Here is an 18064-nt window from a genome sequence, read left to right as displayed (position 1 = left end):
AGGAAGTTGTATTGAATCATGACTTTCATACTTGTGATTTACTTACTTAGGCATGAGTAATGGAAAAACACTTGAAAATAACTGTTCAACATCTTTCAGGGTTAAGCCGATCACTTGCTCCCCCTTCTTTCACTATCTTTCACTATCTTTCTCTTTCTCACTCCTCTCTCTCTCTCTCTCTCTCTCTCTCTCTCTCTCTCTCTCTCTCTCTCTCTCTCTCTCTCTCTCTCTCTCTCTCTCTCCCTCTCTCTCTCTCTCTCTCTCTGTCCCCCTCTCTCTCCCCTTTCTCTAGATCCTTTTTTATCTCCCTCCCTCTCTAACATCCACACTCTCTCCTATCCCACCCCCCTCTCTATAATATTCCCTATTTCATTATTGTGTTAATTTTGTGTTTTTTAAAGACACTTTTCAAGTAAGTCATCCAAGTTGTCAAAGTCTTTGACATCTTCCGCAGTACCTGGTGACCAGAGATGATAACTAATAAAATAGTCAGTGTCAATTTCAATGCCAATATGGAATATCTTATTTTGGAGTAAAAATCAAACTCAAATGGCAGTGGGATCCTTTGAAAGAGAAGGGGCCTTTTTGTTTTCAAAATAACGAAGATACTATTTTATAATGAACTATTTCCTACTTGAGAATATAAAAAAATAAGCTGAATTTTTTTCTTACATATAGGAAATAGTACATGACCAAAATGGTCGGTTTATCTTTTTAATATTGACTATATATTGATGGTCTATATTGACGTTGACTATGACTTTGATTTTTATGATTTGACTATGATCTTGACCACTAGACTAGACTGAACTTTTATACTGAGCCAAACAGTAGGAATAAGTTTAGGGTTTTTGCTAAAACTAATGCCTAGATTAGGGAACGCCATGGCTGGGACGTGACGCCCCGGATGTAACGGAACGGGTGACGAATCGTGATGGATGGTGACATGATGAAACTTTCGTCACATCATCGTCCCGTCATGCGTCATGTATCCCTTCACATTCCTGTCACCGTCCCTCCATAGGGCGTCCCATCACGTCCCCGTCACCGTGACAGCATCACCGTCACTGTGACGGCATCACCGTCACCGGTGACGTGAGTAAAACCCTACTTGAATGGAGGGGTATATCTCCAATTCTTTATAGTCGGCGTCGGTTTACGTGCACAAAAAATAACAGGGACTTCCGTGAAAAATGCCAGGAATCTTATTGGCCATTTTGGTCAATCTCAGCTATCAGAAATATTAAAAATAATGATTTGTATATGTATTTTTTGTCCATTTTAAGTTTTTAAAAATTCCGTCATGGCTGTCATCCGGCCGTTCCGTCAAGTCCCGCATCCTGGGCACCCCATCACCGTCACGTCTCTAGCAGAGATAGTGATCGTCTGTCTTCTATTCTTGAAAGATCTATTCCTTCATTATTCAACTTATTATGCTTATTCAGAAAGTGACAGAATAACGGATCCATCGCCGCGGGATCTGCACACGCTCAGGCCTCAACTTTCGAAACTTGGGCGGCCGAGATCTTGGACAGGAAGTGCTCGGCCACCACCCGCCGTTGGATCTTCCCGGTGGCGGTTCTCGGCAGACTATCCGTGACAAAAACCTTCTTGGGCACCTTGAACATCGCCAAGTTCTTCTTACAGTAGGCGACCACGTCGCTCTCTTCCAGCTTCACTCCTTGCTCCGGCACCACCGCGCAATTCACCTGACCAAAAAAATCCAAAAAAAAAACCCACCTTCAGTACACGTCAAATAAGTATAATAAGAACAACAAAAGTCCTCACCTCGTAGAATAAAAACGATAATAATAATAATAATAATAACAAAAGTTCTCACCTCCTAGAATAACAACGATAATGATAATAAAAACAAAAGCCACCTCGTAGAATAACAACGAATAATAATAATAATAACAACAACAAGAGTTCTTACCTCCTAGAACAACAAAAATAATGATAGTAAAAACAAAAGTCCTCACCTCCTCCCCGTACTTATCGTCGGGGACACCAAAAGCCACGGCCTGCGTTACTCCCGGCACGGCCAGTAGCACCGCATCTACCTCAACGGGCGATATCTTCTCCCCTGCCAAATATTTATAAAAAAATGATTATGAAGAACGAGAAGATGAAGACGAATGATAAATAATAGTACTAACAAGTAGCAACAACAACAAAACAACAACAATAATAATACCGATAAAAAAAAACAGTAAGATGAAGGATAGAGACGACGATGGAGGAGGAGAAGATGATGAAGAAGATGAAGATGATGTTGATGATGATGATGAAGAAGAAGAAGAAGATGAAGAAGATGAAGAAGATGAAGATGAAGATGAAGATGAAGATGATGATGATGATGATGATGATAATGATGATGATGATGATGATGATGATGATGATGATGATGATGATAATGATGATGATGATGATGATGATGATGATGATGATGAAGATGACGATGAAGGAAGAGGAGATGATGGAGGAGGAGATGATGAAAAATATGAATAGGCAGATGAAGATGCGGATGATAATGAAGAAGATGAAGATGCGGATGATAATGAAGAAGATGAAGATGCGGATGGTAATGAAGAAGATGAAGGATAGAGACGATGAGGGAGGAGGAGATGACGGAGAAAATGAAGAGGAAGATGCAGATGAAGATGCTGATGATGATGAAGAAGATGAAGGATAGAGATGACGATGAAGAAGGAGGAGATGACGAAGAAGATGACGAGGAAGATGCTGATGATGATGAAGAAGATGAAGGACACAGATGACGATGGAGGAGGAGATGATAAAGAAGATGAAGATGCTGATGATGATGAACAAGATGAAGGATAGAGATGACGATGAAGGAGAAGAAGAAAAAGAAGAAGAGAGGATAAAACCGGAGCTTTTCGATCAATACCCCCGCGGTTGATGAGCTCCTTGATACGACCGACCAAGAAAAGATACCCGTCGGAATCCACAAACCCCAGATCGCCGGTATGAAACCAGCCAAACCGGAAAGCCTCCCGATTGGCCTCCGGGTTCCCCAGATACCCGCTCGTCACGTTCGCCCCGCGCACGCACACCTCCCCTTCTCTTCCCACCTCCCTCTCCACCCCATCCTCGCCCAACACCTTCATCTCCATCCCCACCACCACCCGCCCCACCGACCCCACCTTCCTCTCCCCGTCCCCCGCCAGCGGGTTCGTCGCCATCATATGCGCCGCCTCCGTCATCGCGTACGACTCCACCACCGCCGCCCCGAACGCCGCCTCGAGCCGGCCCAGCACCGCCGGCGCCAGCGCCGCGCTGCAGCTCCGCACGAACCTCAGCCGCGGGTACCCCGGCTCGGGCCGGCTCGCGTGCCGGCTCAGCAGTATCTGGTGCACCGTCGGCACCGCCGTGAACCACGTGGCGCCCACCGCTCTCATATCGGCCCAGAACGCCGACGCGGAGAACCGCCCCCCCCGCTGCAGCCCGACCGCGCCGCCCGAACCCAGCGAGCTCAGCAGCACCCCCACCAGCCCGTGCACGTGGAACAGCGGCAGCGTGTCCACCGTCGCGTCCGCCTCCGTGAGCCGGTAGGCCGCCCGGATGTTAGCCACCGACGCGGCCAGGTTCCGCTGGCTCAGCGGCACCCCCTTGGGCCGGCTCGTCGTGCCCGACGTGTACAGCACCAGCGCCACGTCGGACGGCTCGTTGGCCGCGCCGCCCCCGGCCCGGGACGGCCCCGGGAGAGAGACCGCGGCGTGGGGGAGACCCAGCCTGGACGCCGCCTCCTGAGCCGCCGGGCTCCCCTCCGGCCCCGTCAAGACCCTCGTCGAGCCCGAGTCCGAGAGATAGAACTCGAACTCCTCCGCCGTGTACGCGCCGTTGAGCGGCGCCGCCGCGCCCCTGGCTCGGACCACCGCCAAGAACGTGACCACGAACTGCAGGCGAAAATATCTCTCTCGTCAGAAGAGGAAGGAACAGTCGGCCTGAACGGAGTGGAGCTCACTTCGACGGTGTTCGGGAAGACGAGGGCCACGACGGCCCCGGGACGGACCCCGTCGGAGACGAGCCCGGCCGCCGCGCTCTCGACTAGCTCGTCGAGCCGCTCGTGGCTCAGCTCGAGCCCCCCCGGCACGGTGATGGCCCGCCGGCTCGGGAACTCCCTCGCCGCCTTCTTGACCAGCCCCGTTACGGTCTGAACCTCCATTCTTTCCCCGTTCTCGATCGACCGGCCGGGAAATTACAGAGAGATTAATAGCGGAGGAGCCGGAGGAAGAAGACGATGCCACGTCGGCTATCTGTCTTTTGGACGGATCTTCTCCCTCCACGTGTCCCCCGGATATCCCAAAACGAAATCCCAAGTATTCTTTAAAGTTTTAATATTGGGCGTTCCTAGCACACGCCTGATTGAAATTATTTGTGTTGTTTTTTTGTTAATTGGTGGAAGATTGGTGACGTCATAAATTGAATGTGGGTGCGGCGGCACCGATCGAGTGACGTAGGATTCTGTTACGGTTTCCACGTGTCCTCTTGGGTGTGAACCGGAGGACAGACGGTTTTGGAAATTTAGGAAATGTCGGCAGCTTTTATTTCGGGAAAAAGATAAATTTAAAAAAATATAGGGATGGCAAGTATAGTGCAGGGACGCGGATGGGACGGTTTTTTCATACCACGATAAAAAATAGTCCTGTCTGCAAAGTTGGACGCAAATTGGGATGGAAATTCATCCCATGTCGAATAGACGGGACGGTTTTCATCCACTCGGACGAAAAAATCGTCCAGTTAGGAGGTCTCAGATGAAAAAACTGTCCTGTCCCCATCGCTGCACTGATTGTTCACGAAAAATTATTGGACGGGATGCCTTGATCAAGGACTTCATCGCATCATTTTCTGTGAACTGTCACCTCTTATACCGAGGGTGGACGATCCCATCTTGACCATTCAGCCGTCTTGACCACAAAACTGTCCTGTTCCGGACGATCCAGAACTACACTAGTGCAGGGACGTGGACAGGACGGTTTTTTCGTCCCAATATGAAAAATTGTCCCGTCCGCAAGGTTGGACGAAAACTGGGACGGAAATTAGTCCAGAGACGAATGGACGGGACAGTTTACGTCCACTTGGACGAAAAAATTGTCCCGTCCGTGTCCCTGCACTGATTCCGAACGTCAGAGGGGACAATCTTCGTCCCGTCCTGTCCACCATCCACCTTCCGGACGACCTGGAACTGTAATGACAAGCAACGAGAGAGAGAGAGAGAGAGAGAGAGAGAGAGAGAGAGATAGAGAGAAAGAGAAAGATGAGTGACACCAGCAAGAGGCATTAGAAAAAGAAATAGATATGAAATATATTAAGTATCAAACCAGAATCTGAAGTATATTATTTGATATTTATTTAATATTATTTATAAAATTCTAAAAATATCAAATCTGACTTGACATAGAGATTTCTACTGAGCTCATATATTTATCTATTTGTGGGCACCCACTTGACGTAGAGGATATTTAATATTACTATGAACATAAATTTACTATTGTTACTTTGATATTGATTAGTCAACCTGACCAGACCAGACCAGACCAGTCTGGACCAAAGCAAGACCAAATAAGAATGGACCAGAACCTAACTGAAGCTTAAGTAAGATTTATGACTTTGATAAAAACTCTGACCAGACCAGGACCGTCAAACACTAACGAACAATGCAATCTGATAGTATATTTTTCTAACAAAATTGTCCTTATCTCACTCTATCTCTCTCTCATACTCTCTCCTGCCTCTCTGTCTAATTATGCAGAGGATTAGTAACTACCGTAATTTAATTGATGTGTTCTGATTTATACAAACTAGTGGGGCCTGCTCACAATGCTCGCTTCGGGTAGAGAGAGAAGAGAGAGGAAGCAGGTCTGCCCTCACCCTAGGACAGAAGAAAATCAGTATCTTGAATTATTTAAAATACATTAATTTCAGAAAATAGATACAAAACTCGACAGAATCTGCTGTTGATCCATTTTAAGCAGAAAAATAGATTCAAAAATACCTTTATTTTCAGAAAATAGATTATAAATTTCAGAAAATAGATTCAAAATTCAACAGCATCGGCCGTTGATTCATTTTCAGCAGAAAATAGAGTAAGAAGTCATTAATTTCATTAAAATACATTCAAAATTTAAATGGATCTATTTTCATTAAAATAGATTCAAAATCTCATAAAATAGATACAAAAGTCAACAGAATCTTCCGTTGATCCATTTTCAGCAGAAAATAGATTCTAAAATTCAGCCGAAAATAGATTCGAAATCTCATAAAATAGATACAAACGTCAACATCCATTTTCAGCAGAAAATAGATTCAAGAATAGATTCATTTTCAGAAAATAGATTCTAAATTTCAGAAAATAGATTCAAAATGCAACAGCATCTGCCGTTGACTCATTTTCAGCAGAAAATAGATTCAGAAGTCATTAATTTCATAAATACATTCAAATTTTCATTAAAATACATATTCAGAAAGTAGATTCAAAACTCAGAAAAACTCTACAAAAGTCAACAGAATCTGAGGTTGATCCATTTTCAGCAGAAAATAGATTCAAAGTGTAAGATAACAGATTTAGATAGTGGAAATTTAAAGTGTAAGATAATGAAAGAGAGAGAAAGTGTGACAAAGAAATAAAGAGAGGTGAGAAAAAGAAATAAACAAAGTCTCTCTCTTCTCTCTTTCAGACACGTGTCTCCACAATGATACTAATCTCTCTTGCTATTTCTGCTCCTTAATAATTTATTTTGAGATGGATTTATTTCCTCGATTCTTCAATCATTATCCTAATTAATCTCTTATCCGGTTCCTATTTCAAATATCCGCCTCTAGAATTGACTATAAATTCATCGGACCAGAACGAGTGATCGCAGAATAATTTATCCAGGGCGGGAGGAGAAACCAGCGATGACGAAATTGAAGGTGTACGTCGATCGGATGTCCCAGCCCTCGCGCGCAGTTCTCATCTTCTGCAAGTACGCTGCCGGTTTCTCTTTCTCTCGTGATCGTTGATTTTTTTAGCGAAATTGCGGATCGCGTGATGTCTTTGAAGCTGTTTTTCCTCGAATGGTCACTGATCGAGTTCAATTTCGTTTCTGATGTTTGATCTGCTCTCCAGGGCGAATGGAATCGATTTTGAGGAGGTGCGAATTGACCTTGCCAAAGGTCAACACCGTTCTCCGCAATTTCAAGGTGCCGTTCTTCTCCGATGTCGAGTGTTTTAGATTTAACTACGCTCGGCGTTTTATTTTAGTATGGGGCAAGGGTAAAAGCCTCTGTTATGTCGTGCCGATGAACGTAATCGCTTCGGTTCCCTTTCTTGGTAGATTCATCTGTCTGGACTAGACTTTTCCAGTTTGGTTGAGTTTGGAGTGGCCGATGCGTCACAATTTTGATCCAGTGCATGAGATTTATTACTGTCTCTTCTGTTGCATTTTATGGCGCAGAAAAATTCTTGAAACTATAATTTAAGACATCTGAGTAAGTTTGGATGGTATGGCATCAATCTTCTTCTTCCACGCAGAAATCAACCCGTTGAAGCAGGTCCCTGCAATCGTTGATGGTCGTTTCAAACTATCCGAGAGGTACATTTTGCACTATGAATCCCAGAGGCTGTCAGGTTTAGGCGTATGCGTGGAGCTGACCCCTCATCCTTTTATCACCGTAGATTTTTTTTCTGTTCCAATGGAGCATACGAATTACTTTTGCCGTTCGTTGTAAATATTAATGAATCCACACTATTTCCACTTCAAAAACTATACCGGATGTATTATTGCAGGCTGATAATTTTGGAAAAATCTTGCATTTCTGTCTCTGTTTTCAACCTGAGTTTCTCCTCTTCTTTCTCACAGTCATTCTATTCTGAGATATATTGCGTGCACATTCCCCGGGATTCCTGATCACTGGTAAGATGATCACTTTATATTTTTTTTTCAGCGCATTTCCTTACATCATTGAGTTTGATGTCAAAAGTTTAACTAATAACATTATTTTCAGTTACTGAACTGTTGCGAAGACTTTTATCATTTGTGATTACACTTTCATTCTATTTTTAAAGATTGAAATATCTGAAATTTTATTTTTGAAAAATATTTATATTTCAGTATAAACCGACATTAGGACAAGAACAAAATATGCTAGATCGTGTTAGAATTTCCTCATTTTTTTATGAACGTCAAGTTTTTCAGATAATGAAGCAGAAAAAACTGATGAATCCGCTGCAAAGTTTTCCCATGTTTGGGTTTAGGACTTCCCTCGCCTTGGCAGCCCTACCATGCCCTTCCTGTATTTGTCTGCAAAATGTCATTTTGTGTAATCCTATATTTGTGTAGACATGAGATTTTAAGAGGAGGATGAAGTATATGACGACGGGGACTAAACAAGGATATATATGAATAGGAACTTTTCCTAGAACTATGCGTAGGATATTGAGATTATGAAGAATGCCTTGTCCCAGAGTCTCCCTTGGGCTTATCCTCATCTAGTTCTTGATTCTCTATCAGGAAGGTATTGCTGCTGGGTGTTGACCTTGGGTCCGAGCAGCATCATCTCATTGAGCTCCTTATTTACCAATTTCTGGTTCTGTAATTTTTTTTGCCTCTTTGTGCTGTGCCAAGCTTGAAGCAGCATCACCTCATCAGACTTTAAACTGCTTGGGGTCATGAGTAGCTCCTCAGCTTTCTCTATGTCTTCTGGTTGTGGCATCATCATCTCCTTGATGATGTCATTTGACTAGTTTGACAGTGAGGCTGTCTCTGACTGGTCAGTGTCCTTGACTGCCAATCATTGCTCTTAGTGACCATCCTCTTTACTCTTCTCTCGGTTGTGCACATCATCATGGTTACTGCATCGTAAAAGCTGTTATAACACTTTGGATGTGATAAGAATCTAGTAGGTCTTATTAGGGAGAGGATGGGAAGGGAGGGAGAGGATGCTGGAATGAATGTCAGCAGAGGGAGAGGATGCTGAGTGGATGTCAGCTAGAGCTGGGGAGGGCCGCTAGCGGAGTGAACGTAACCGGAGAGAGCTATTGCAGAGTGGACATCAACCTGAGCAAGGAGGTCCAGCAGGCTGGATGCCACCTGAGAGAAGATAATGGTGGGATGGACTTCTCCGTGCAGGAGAATGACTTCACTTCTTGATACATCTTGGCTTGCCTTCTAATGAGAGGGCTGGTCTATGTAAAGGCAGATACATGTAAAGAGAAATGACAGAAATGACCCTCGTGGGCCAAATGACCAAAATACCCTTCGACTCAAATTATAGTTTTAATGAATACAGCGTGAGCCTGTTGATACCCCTGGCATTGCACCCTACTCAACAAACGGTGCCTCTGGTTGTGACTCTCACCCGATCAGCTTTTAATGCATACCTTAACGGGTTACCTCTCGACCCATGGTCATCCAGTAGCATGTCTGCTTGGAACCTTTGGAATAGGTCCATTTTATATTTTTTTCCTTTATATCCCGTTATGGCTTGTATGGCATCTGTATTTTCTTAAATAAGGCCCACTATGCGGTCTGTTATCAGACTCATAATAGGTCTATAAAATATAGCTCATTCTCGTAATCCATTTTATACAGGATATAATAGGGAGGGGGAAGGTTATGACAATGGAAGGGTTTTGGGTGTGGTCGTCTTTCCTCATCTCACCACTATCCTTCTAGTCTCCTGCAGATGATCTTCCCTTTAGTGTCTGCAACAGCTTACCCCTCTCCCCTGGAAACAATCTTACTGCTGGCATCTTGATACGGACCTTGATCTAGGTTCGTATCGGGAGGTGGTTGGAGGATGAGGCGAGGTAGAAGTTCCCAGGGTAGGAGAGTCGAAACGGGAATGATAGGAGGGGTCGACAGATGGGGCAGGGATCGACCAGGGACGAGCCGCCTGATGACGCGGTGAAGGGTTGACGATCGCGGGGACGGTGATCGTCGGAGACGAGAAGAGAACCGAACGGCAAGGGTAGGGATTGGATTGGAGGGGAGCCGGCTGAAGATCCGGTGAGACGATCACGGGATAGGGGATCGCTGGACGGTCAAGGGGACGGGACCGAGACGAAGAGGATTAAGATAGTGAGCCAAGAGGCCAATCTTACCTTCAGTCTTGACTGCCCTCCTCAAGCAATCTACCCTAAACATGAAATGACGAAAATGCCCCTAACGGGCTAAATTCCTAAGATACCCTTTGGGGGTAGAGGATCGTATCACATCTCCTCCTTCCTCTTATCTTGACCACCAACCATCCCCTACTCGTAGCAATAGTCTCACTGGATCTTCAGCCAGCTCCCCATAATCAATCCCCACTACTACTCTCTGGCTGATGCCCTAACCCAATCTCTTTTCCATGTATCTTCGTAATTATTCAGAAAATATTCCTTTTGGTGACATGGGCATTGTCTAGAATAGGATACCAGCAGGATGGCAATCTGATATGATCCCCAAGCCTCCTTGAGGGCAGACCTGTATTTTCCCTTATTTGCATCTCTATTAAGAATGGCGGCCAGGAAGTAGTATTCAGTTGGAAGCTACAGGCCTCTTCTCCGCTCAATGATCCCTGTCCTCTCTCTCTCTCTATGCAAATGGAAGTACTCACATCTCTTTCTCTATGATCCCTGCCCTCATGATTGTCTCTCCCTCACCGCATCTTCAGATGGCTCATTTGTGGTCGATCCCTGCCTCCTCAGTTTGATCCGTTCTCCAACCATTCCATTTCTCCTCTCTACTCTGTGAACTTCTCTCTCGTCTCTCTTCTTCTCTTTCGCGAATGTTCAATGACTGTCCCTTGTTGTCGATGTGGGAATAATTAAAAGAAACCAATTCGATCCAGGCAGAGTGTATCATCATCTCATAGGAGAGAATGAGAGACAGGGACTCAAACATTATTCCAGTTTCACTTCTCTACTGCCCTCCTAAGGGAAGGGATTCTACTAGTTCGAAGATAAAGGACCAAAATACCCCTGTTGGGATAAATTGCCAAAGAGACACTTGGGGGTATAGGATTGTATCAATATCCAGATAATTTTTTTCTTCCTCCTTGTTTGGCTGCAATTTTTGTTGGTCCTTTAGGTCTTCAAGAGTTTCCTAATCTGGGAATACTCATAAAAAATAGTTGGTATTTTCCCTGATATGAAAATAATAGTTAAGAATAAATCTTATCAATCTCACTTGTTTAGTTCTTCCTAGTGTTTCTAGAAACACCTATCCTGGGGACTAATATTTGTGAACTCAACCTAGATTATTGGGCAATCTGATCACGTTCTGGTGGTTACGCTTGCTAATATCATTTTCCTCTTCAATTTAAGGTATCCATCTGACGCCTCCAGCCAAGCAAAAATCAATTCCGTGTTGGATTGGCATCACTCTAATCTGCGTCCGGCCTCAGGTGCTTTGAGATTTGTGGATAACCAGTTATCTTAATAAGTCTTATTCCCTCAATTTTAATCATATCTGTTCGCATAATATTAGAGAGTCCATCCTTATATGAGCTAGATTGCTTTAGATAGCCTTAAATACCAAATATGCTTTAGTTTACTCGAATTTTCAAACTTTAGAAAAACTTTTTAGACTTGTAGTCCGTAATAGATTTTTTATGACATGATTTCATGATTCCAAAGAAAGTATCTTTTTTTAAAATCTGGTTAAACTTTTGTTGTCTGCGTTTATGTTCCTAACAATATAATATGGTGAGTGTGCATAAAATCCTAAAATTTCACGTCCGTAAGTTTATAAATCCTTAATCAATTTAACACTTGACAGGAGCGTCGGTAGAACATTTGAAAGGAAAATCGTAACCAGGAAATGTTTTACGCGCAGCAAAATTGGTCGTAAACAGTGCCCTAGGACCTGCGCTGGGTCTTCCGCTGAATCCGCAGGCTGCTGCTGAAGCGGAACTTCTTTTGAGTTCATCTTTCTCAAATCTTGAAGCTGTTTGGCTCAGAAGCAGCAGCGGAAAATTCTTATTGGGAAGATCTCAACCATCTATTGCAGATCTGAGTCTTGTCTGTGAAATAATGCAACTGGAGGTGATATTATCTATCTATTTCAATCATCATCCATGAGGAAAAACTGTAATTTGGAATTGTTCCGCACCCTATTTCACAGTTTTTTGTCCATTGATCGTCTTTTTAGATTCACTTCTGGTTAATAGCATCTGTTACTATCTGGAAAATATATGTCACACCTTATTTATCTCCCATTTCAGCTGGAAGTGATGCAATCTGCTTTATTTCAATCATCATCCCGTAGGGATAAATACTCTATTTTTACATTCTGTCTCCCTATTTCAGAAGTTATTGTCCATTAATCAATTATTTTGAGTCTCTTCAGGATAATATTATGTTTTCCATGAGAAAATTGACCAGACCTTAAATATCTCTCGTTTCAGCCATTTAATTTCCAGATTTTCCCTCCGCAGGTCCTTGATGAGAAGATCCGCAATAGAGTTTTGGGGCCCTTCAAGAAAGTAAACCAATGGGTTCAGGATCTCAAGGAGGCAACGAACCCTCACTTTGAGGAGATTCATCAGACTCTTTACCAGGTAAAATCTAGGTTGGCTGCGGCGCGTATGAGATCTGAGTCAAAGCTATGAAGACGTCAAACCATGGTAAGACATAATTCTGATTTTAAGGCTATGAATGAAACTGAACTGTGAATCCCGAGACTTGAATATGAAACATATATATTAATTCAGACTTATCTAGGTTGATCACCTCTCTCGGGTGATCTTCCTTATTTTTTTTCATCAAAAAGAAAACAATTGAGACTTATCAAAACAAATGACAAATCTCACCGTCCTTGAGTTATTCGGAGCTTAAGTATGATGTTTATTCGTTTGGATTTCAAGGCGTATGAATGTTGGACTTGGAATTTTCCCTCTATCAAATTTCATCAGTTGGTATTAAGATAAATTATGCTAAAATCATATGTTCAAGAAAGACAAATTAGTGGAAAATGTAGTCTAACCTGCAGTTTCGTGGGAAAAAAAGCCTAGCCACGAAGTAATTTCATCTTTAGATCAATTTAATGGAATGATGAAGATGCATTCTGTAAATTAAGACGCCTGAAACTAATTTTCCCCCCTTTAACTGTGAATCTTGTTTAATTTCTCTTCATGGTTTCCTTATTATGCCAAATAGGTCTTTGGATGATGGGCGAATTTATTTACCGGGTAAGACTTTACATCATGATGTTTTTAGTGGGAAGCTTAATACGTTGAACTGTTACTGTTTCACTTTCGACCATGCTTTTTGGACTTCTGTTTTTTCCATCTTAAAGAACGAAGGCGCCTAATTATGAGAATCAAACTCAGTAAATGGATTTGAAGTATTGTTCATCTCAGTAGTTGTCAATGAAGTAAGAAAGATCAGTTTTAGAATCGAAAGTGACCCATTTATCAGACTTAAACTTAAGGTAAATAGATTACGGGCCTCGCGAATTGAATTGCGACCTCGTGAAAAGTTTTGATGAAAGCTATTGAATTAGCCAACTATGAATACACGTCTAGAGTTAATATTTATTATGAGATGGTCAGATGCCAGGTTCTCATTGCTGAATTTGATGACTTTTGCCACGTTATTAAGTAGGAATTTATAATTGATCAGAGTTTTACTTCTTGATTTTGAAGGGAAATTAATATATTTAATGTTCTATTAAAATTTTCTTCACCGAAGAAACAGAATTATATCATATTTAGGCTTTATTCTTTAAGATTTGTAAGATACTTATAACCTTGAAGTTGGACACCGTTCACTTCAAATAGTGAATAATATATGTGGTCATTAATTTTAGATGTTCAATTGAATTATATTACCAGTGAAAGATACTAATTTTCTGTTAAATGTAGGGTTTGCATATTATTGGATATTCTGCGCATTCATATATGAAGTTTTACTAAAGAAAAAGGAATGTGAACCAAATACCCTTAGTTACATCCTCTTATGGAAAAATGAAAGCTACGCTCAAAATTTCAACCTGAAACTCCTGAATTGTCACATATCACTATTTGATTTGGATCATTATCAGCCCTCCAATTTCCTCTAATTTAATCTCTCCTCTGATTTCAAAAGGCAGGAAAAATTCAAAGAGCCGTTAAATAATTCCAAAAATAGATATTAACTCATAAAAATGTTATAAAATTTTTTGAATTTAAAAATGATATCTCTTTGAACATAAGGCCATAAAGTTCAAGAAAAATCATATTTCTGACTCCAAAATTTATGTTATTTCAGAATATGATGTCATAAAAACCATTCAAATGATTACAATTCCTAAAATTCAAAGTATCATTCTAAAACAATTTTAATCATTTTAGGCTTGATAAGACACATGTACAATCAATTTAATGCAAATAAACGTGTAAATATAATCATATTATCGTACTAAAAATGCATATTATTACTGTCCTGATTCAAGAATCCACATTTAGTGAACAGCGTACGGAAGTGAAATATAGACAGACCATCTTCAAAGATCCAAAGGGCCACATACGATTCTACTAAATCTGCACTGCATAAAGAATATTATAAATTATTTCATAATGATCGTAATTTTTTTAAAGATCTTTTTTTGTTAATTACATGTGACTCTTAAGAATAAGTTAGTATATGGGGATTGTAGGAATTATTTAACTGTTAATGGAATTCTTCAGGACCCAAGTTACAGCCCACGTCTAACAATCTAAATTTTATTAGCTCAAATTAATTTTTGGTGGCCACAATTTCAATAAGAAACATCTTTAGTGTCTATTTATGGCTAGTATGGTAAAAAATTACAACATGATGATGAATAACCTGATTGTAGCTGAATTTTCTGATATATGAGGAACCACTTGTATGGAACCCTTTCCAAAGTTGTGTTGATTTGCATTTTTCAGCATTCAATTTCATAAATATTTTATGAGAAATACCAAAAAAATAAAAAAATTTACGGATTTATCATAGTATTTGTACAGTACCATACTTCATCCCCATTTTTGTTTCCTTTAGAAAAGTTTAATTATTTCACTGAACTGCAATAATTTATTTGATTTTGATGGATGTTCATTCAGGCCTTTCTTATGTAAATAAGCTTTGAAAACATATAAGTTCAATTGATGCAGAACGACAGGTGTGAATCAAATGATCGTTCCAGCGTCAATTGGGAGAATGAAATGCAAATGGAAGCCAATGCTACTCCGACGTTAAAACCCACGAGAAGTATATACTCGGCGTCGAAAAACCCTGGTGACCACTAATTCGCGGCTGGAGGGACCTGGGTATGCCACTAGGCTCCCAATGATTTGGACATGGGGTTGAAGACCAATGGTGTGAGCACGGCTATTGCTGCTAGTGCGCAAACCCTAGACAGGTCCAACCAATGCGCAAAGACGAGAATCCTATTCCTCCATATAACAACTTTGTCTAACTATATCTTAACCCTGGCGGTGGAGACACATTAGGAAGGTACTAACGTGAATAAAGAATGTACATGGGGCAAGGCGAGCATAAATGCAGTTGGGACTAAAGTAGTAGGTATCCGGAAGCACTGCGTAGTCGTTGACTGCGTCAACATATGGGAGCGTGTCAGCAGAGATGGCACGTCACCCAGGGTAGCCCGTGGCGGTGATGAAGGTGATGCGGGCAGGGGGGGATGCAGCAGTTAGTGGCGCGAAGAGGCAAGGTGGCGTTCGGCGGCGCAGCTACACGAGGCTGCATCTGGCAGCGATGGGCAATGCTACGGTCGGGGGCACTGCAACGCGGGCGACCAGCGATGGCGCACAGGGTCACGCGGCGCAGCAGCGCAGGGGCAGGGCGTTGGGGCAGGGTGGGGTGACACAACAGCGCTAGGCAGGGCAGTGGCGCACAGTGTGTAGTGGGGCGAGATGATGTAGGGCATCGTGACAGGCCATGATGACGTCGCGAGTCGTGGCGGGGAAAGATGATGAAAGGGTACGCGACGCGTGGCAACAGTGACGACTGAAGACGGAAAACCTGCGACACTGGCGGCGGCTAGATTAGGGTTTCAAAAGGGTGCCATTTTGCAGTGGAAAAATCATAAATAACAACACAGATAAGAGTAAAACAAATTTGTTTATCCTTTTCTTCTCTTTTCTTACTCAACGAGGTAACCCCCTCCCCTTTACATGAGGGTTGAATATGGGCCTCCCCCCTAAGAAATAAAGGAGAAAGGCCCACATATTGGGTCCTATGGGCTCCTCTAGAAAGGATAGGCCCACACATAGGCCCACACACACACAAACACATGGGTCAACACACATAGGCCCAAATATACAAACATATTGGCCAACACACATAGGCCCAAACATACAAACGCATAAAATAAGTTGTAAAAGCACGAATGAAGATAAAATCAACCTCCGGGGGGCCATTGACTAGGCCGAATACTTAAAGGCCGGGTCTTGCACCTCAGCCCTGGCTCCTCGAGCTGGTTGAGACCACTCTTCTGAGCTAGATGGTCCCCATCACCAATCCATGATCAAAACCTTCTCAAGCCGTATAAGATATCCTAGATGTTAATGTTAAAACATGTAGAAAAGGTTTGTGATGGAGTATGAAATAAAGTCTTCATTAATTATGAACTATGCTTTTACAGTCAATGAGTATCTGACTTTTCAAATCAAAAATTTGGTAAATCCATGCTATTTTCCTATATCTAAATCCATATTATGTTTGAGTTCAATTACTTGATGAAGTTGGTCGTAAATTAGACATAATGCCTTTTGTTTTCATGACTGAAGTATTAATAATGTTATAATATTTGAAATCATTCGCATGCAAATGTATTGACATAGAAATGTGAAGAATCGTCCATATTTGAATGGAATTTTTTATAGCACCAATAAGTTAAAATGTTATAATTTCTTAAATTTTATGAAATTTTAATTTTCAGTAGATCATTCTCCATTTAATTTTTTATTTTATGTCAATATTTCCTAATTTATTAAAGTTATATTTTGGTCTTTTTGGGAACTTGGAATATTGACTGGATAGAAGGGAGAAAGTCTTAGATATAATCATGGTGTTGGCTAGGAGGTAGAGTCTTATTGTCTGTGGTCATTTATTTATATCTAATGAGAATGTAAGTGAAGCCATTATTGATCCCACCTCACCAAACATAATTGTTTTTATCAGATTTATAATGCTCAATCCATTCCTCCCTAGGAACAAAATCTTCATAAATTTGTTTTTTACTTAAAAATACCCCAACTATATTTTCTTTAAAATTTTCCTTGAAAAGTGAGATCAATATCCATATATTTTATCATCTATTTGTAAAGTTTTGTGGCATATCAATAAGTCAAAAATAAGATAAATAATATTTTCACTTCTTGTAGATTGAACAACACATTTGGAGATAGAATAAGATATATCCAATTCAACCATTTTAGAATACATTTATAATTTAAATACAAAATTAAAATTATATTCCAATAAATTAATTCATAATGGTTGTACTGATCGTTTTGAAGAATGTTAGCCTTTTCAATTCTATCCCTTAGCTATACTGTGTTCCAGTTACGACAAATAAAATATGAAAAAGTTAGCACGTGTTGAAAATATAGAATGCTCCATAATACCTGAAGCATCCGATAATGAAGTTGAATATCAATTTGAAGTGGAATAAAATAACACCATTACTGGGTATCTTTAAAGTAATGAATATTATCGAATATTTTACCACTGGGTAAATTTTCAATATATTTTCTTTATAGAAATTTAGATGTTTATATAATAAATATTTAATATACAGACAGATGTATATGTAAATTCCCACTGATTTTCGTGATTAATTCACTTGACAATTGAGAAAAGTGTCTGGATACTCTTATAGATGCAAATAAATTTGATAATTCAAGAAGAACCAAACAACCCAAATTTATATTGTTCTTGAGATTTAGCTCTAGCATCCTTGTAACTGTTGGTCATGTCCACCCATGAAACTTAAATTTGGCCTTTGTCAGTCAATGTTGAGTCAATCCACACAATTTATACCGCTTTGTCAATCTTTCAACCAAGACTACATCCATCGGCCCTCTAGAATATATTAGCGCTTTC

General features: G+C 41.2%; 2 protein-coding genes across 3 annotated transcripts; one reads left to right on the top strand and one right to left on the bottom strand.

Moving 5' to 3' along the window:
- Positions 1–1391: 1391 nt before the first annotated feature.
- AAE3 (AMP-dependent synthetase and ligase family protein) lies at positions 1392–4224 on the bottom strand. Its single transcript, XM_078571369.1, has 4 exons — positions 3989–4224; positions 2912–3920; positions 1983–2086; positions 1392–1709 (listed from the first exon to the last, which is right to left on the bottom strand). Exons 1-4 carry the CDS (start codon positions 4187–4189, stop codon positions 1491–1493), a joined length of 1533 nt encoding a protein of 510 aa, XP_078427495.1. The 5' UTR covers positions 4190–4224; the 3' UTR covers positions 1392–1490.
- Positions 4225–6833: 2609 nt separating this feature from the next.
- GSTT1 (glutathione S-transferase THETA 1) lies at positions 6834–12814 on the top strand. Of its 2 annotated transcripts, XM_078571367.1 has the most exons (7): positions 6834–6989; positions 7133–7206; positions 7538–7598; positions 7866–7919; positions 11315–11394; positions 11826–12034; positions 12427–12814. In XM_078571367.1, exons 1-7 carry the CDS (start codon positions 6922–6924, stop codon positions 12598–12600), a joined length of 720 nt encoding a protein of 239 aa, XP_078427493.1. In that variant the 5' UTR covers positions 6834–6921; the 3' UTR covers positions 12601–12814. The 2 variants fall into 2 exon arrangements, with proteins under 2 accessions (XP_078427493.1, XP_078427494.1); XM_078571368.1 differs by lacking the exon at positions 6834–6989 and having other exon boundaries at positions 7142–7206; positions 7461–7598.
- Positions 12815–18064: the final 5250 nt, after the last annotated feature.

Source organism: Wolffia australiana, chromosome 2 (genome assembly GCF_029677425.1).
Source record: "Wolffia australiana isolate 7733 chromosome 2, ASM2967742v1".
In the NCBI taxonomy this organism is placed as follows: Eukaryota; Viridiplantae; Streptophyta; class Magnoliopsida; order Alismatales; family Araceae; genus Wolffia; species Wolffia australiana.
This window is presented reverse-complemented; position numbering and strand designations above follow the sequence as displayed.

Coding starts and splice junctions, on each gene's coding strand:
- AAE3 (XM_078571369.1), bottom strand. CDS start 4,189: ATGGAGGTTCAGACCGTAACGGGGCTGGTCAAGAAGGCGGCGAGGGAG. Junction 3,921..3,988: donor TCTTCCCGAACACCGTCGAA/GTGAGCTCCACT, acceptor TTTCGCCTGCAG/TTCGTGGTCACGTTCTTGGC. Junction 1,710..1,982: donor ACGATAAGTACGGGGAGGAG/GTGAGGACTTTT, acceptor TTTTTTGGTCAG/GTGAATTGCGCGGTGGTGCC.
- GSTT1 (XM_078571367.1), top strand. CDS start 6,922: ATGACGAAATTGAAGGTGTACGTCGATCGGATGTCCCAGCCCTCGCGC. Junction 7,920..11,314: donor CCCGGGATTCCTGATCACTG/GTAAGATGATCA, acceptor CTTCAATTTAAG/GTATCCATCTGACGCCTCCA. Junction 12,035..12,426: donor GTGAAATAATGCAACTGGAG/GTGATATTATCT, acceptor TTCCCTCCGCAG/GTCCTTGATGAGAAGATCCG.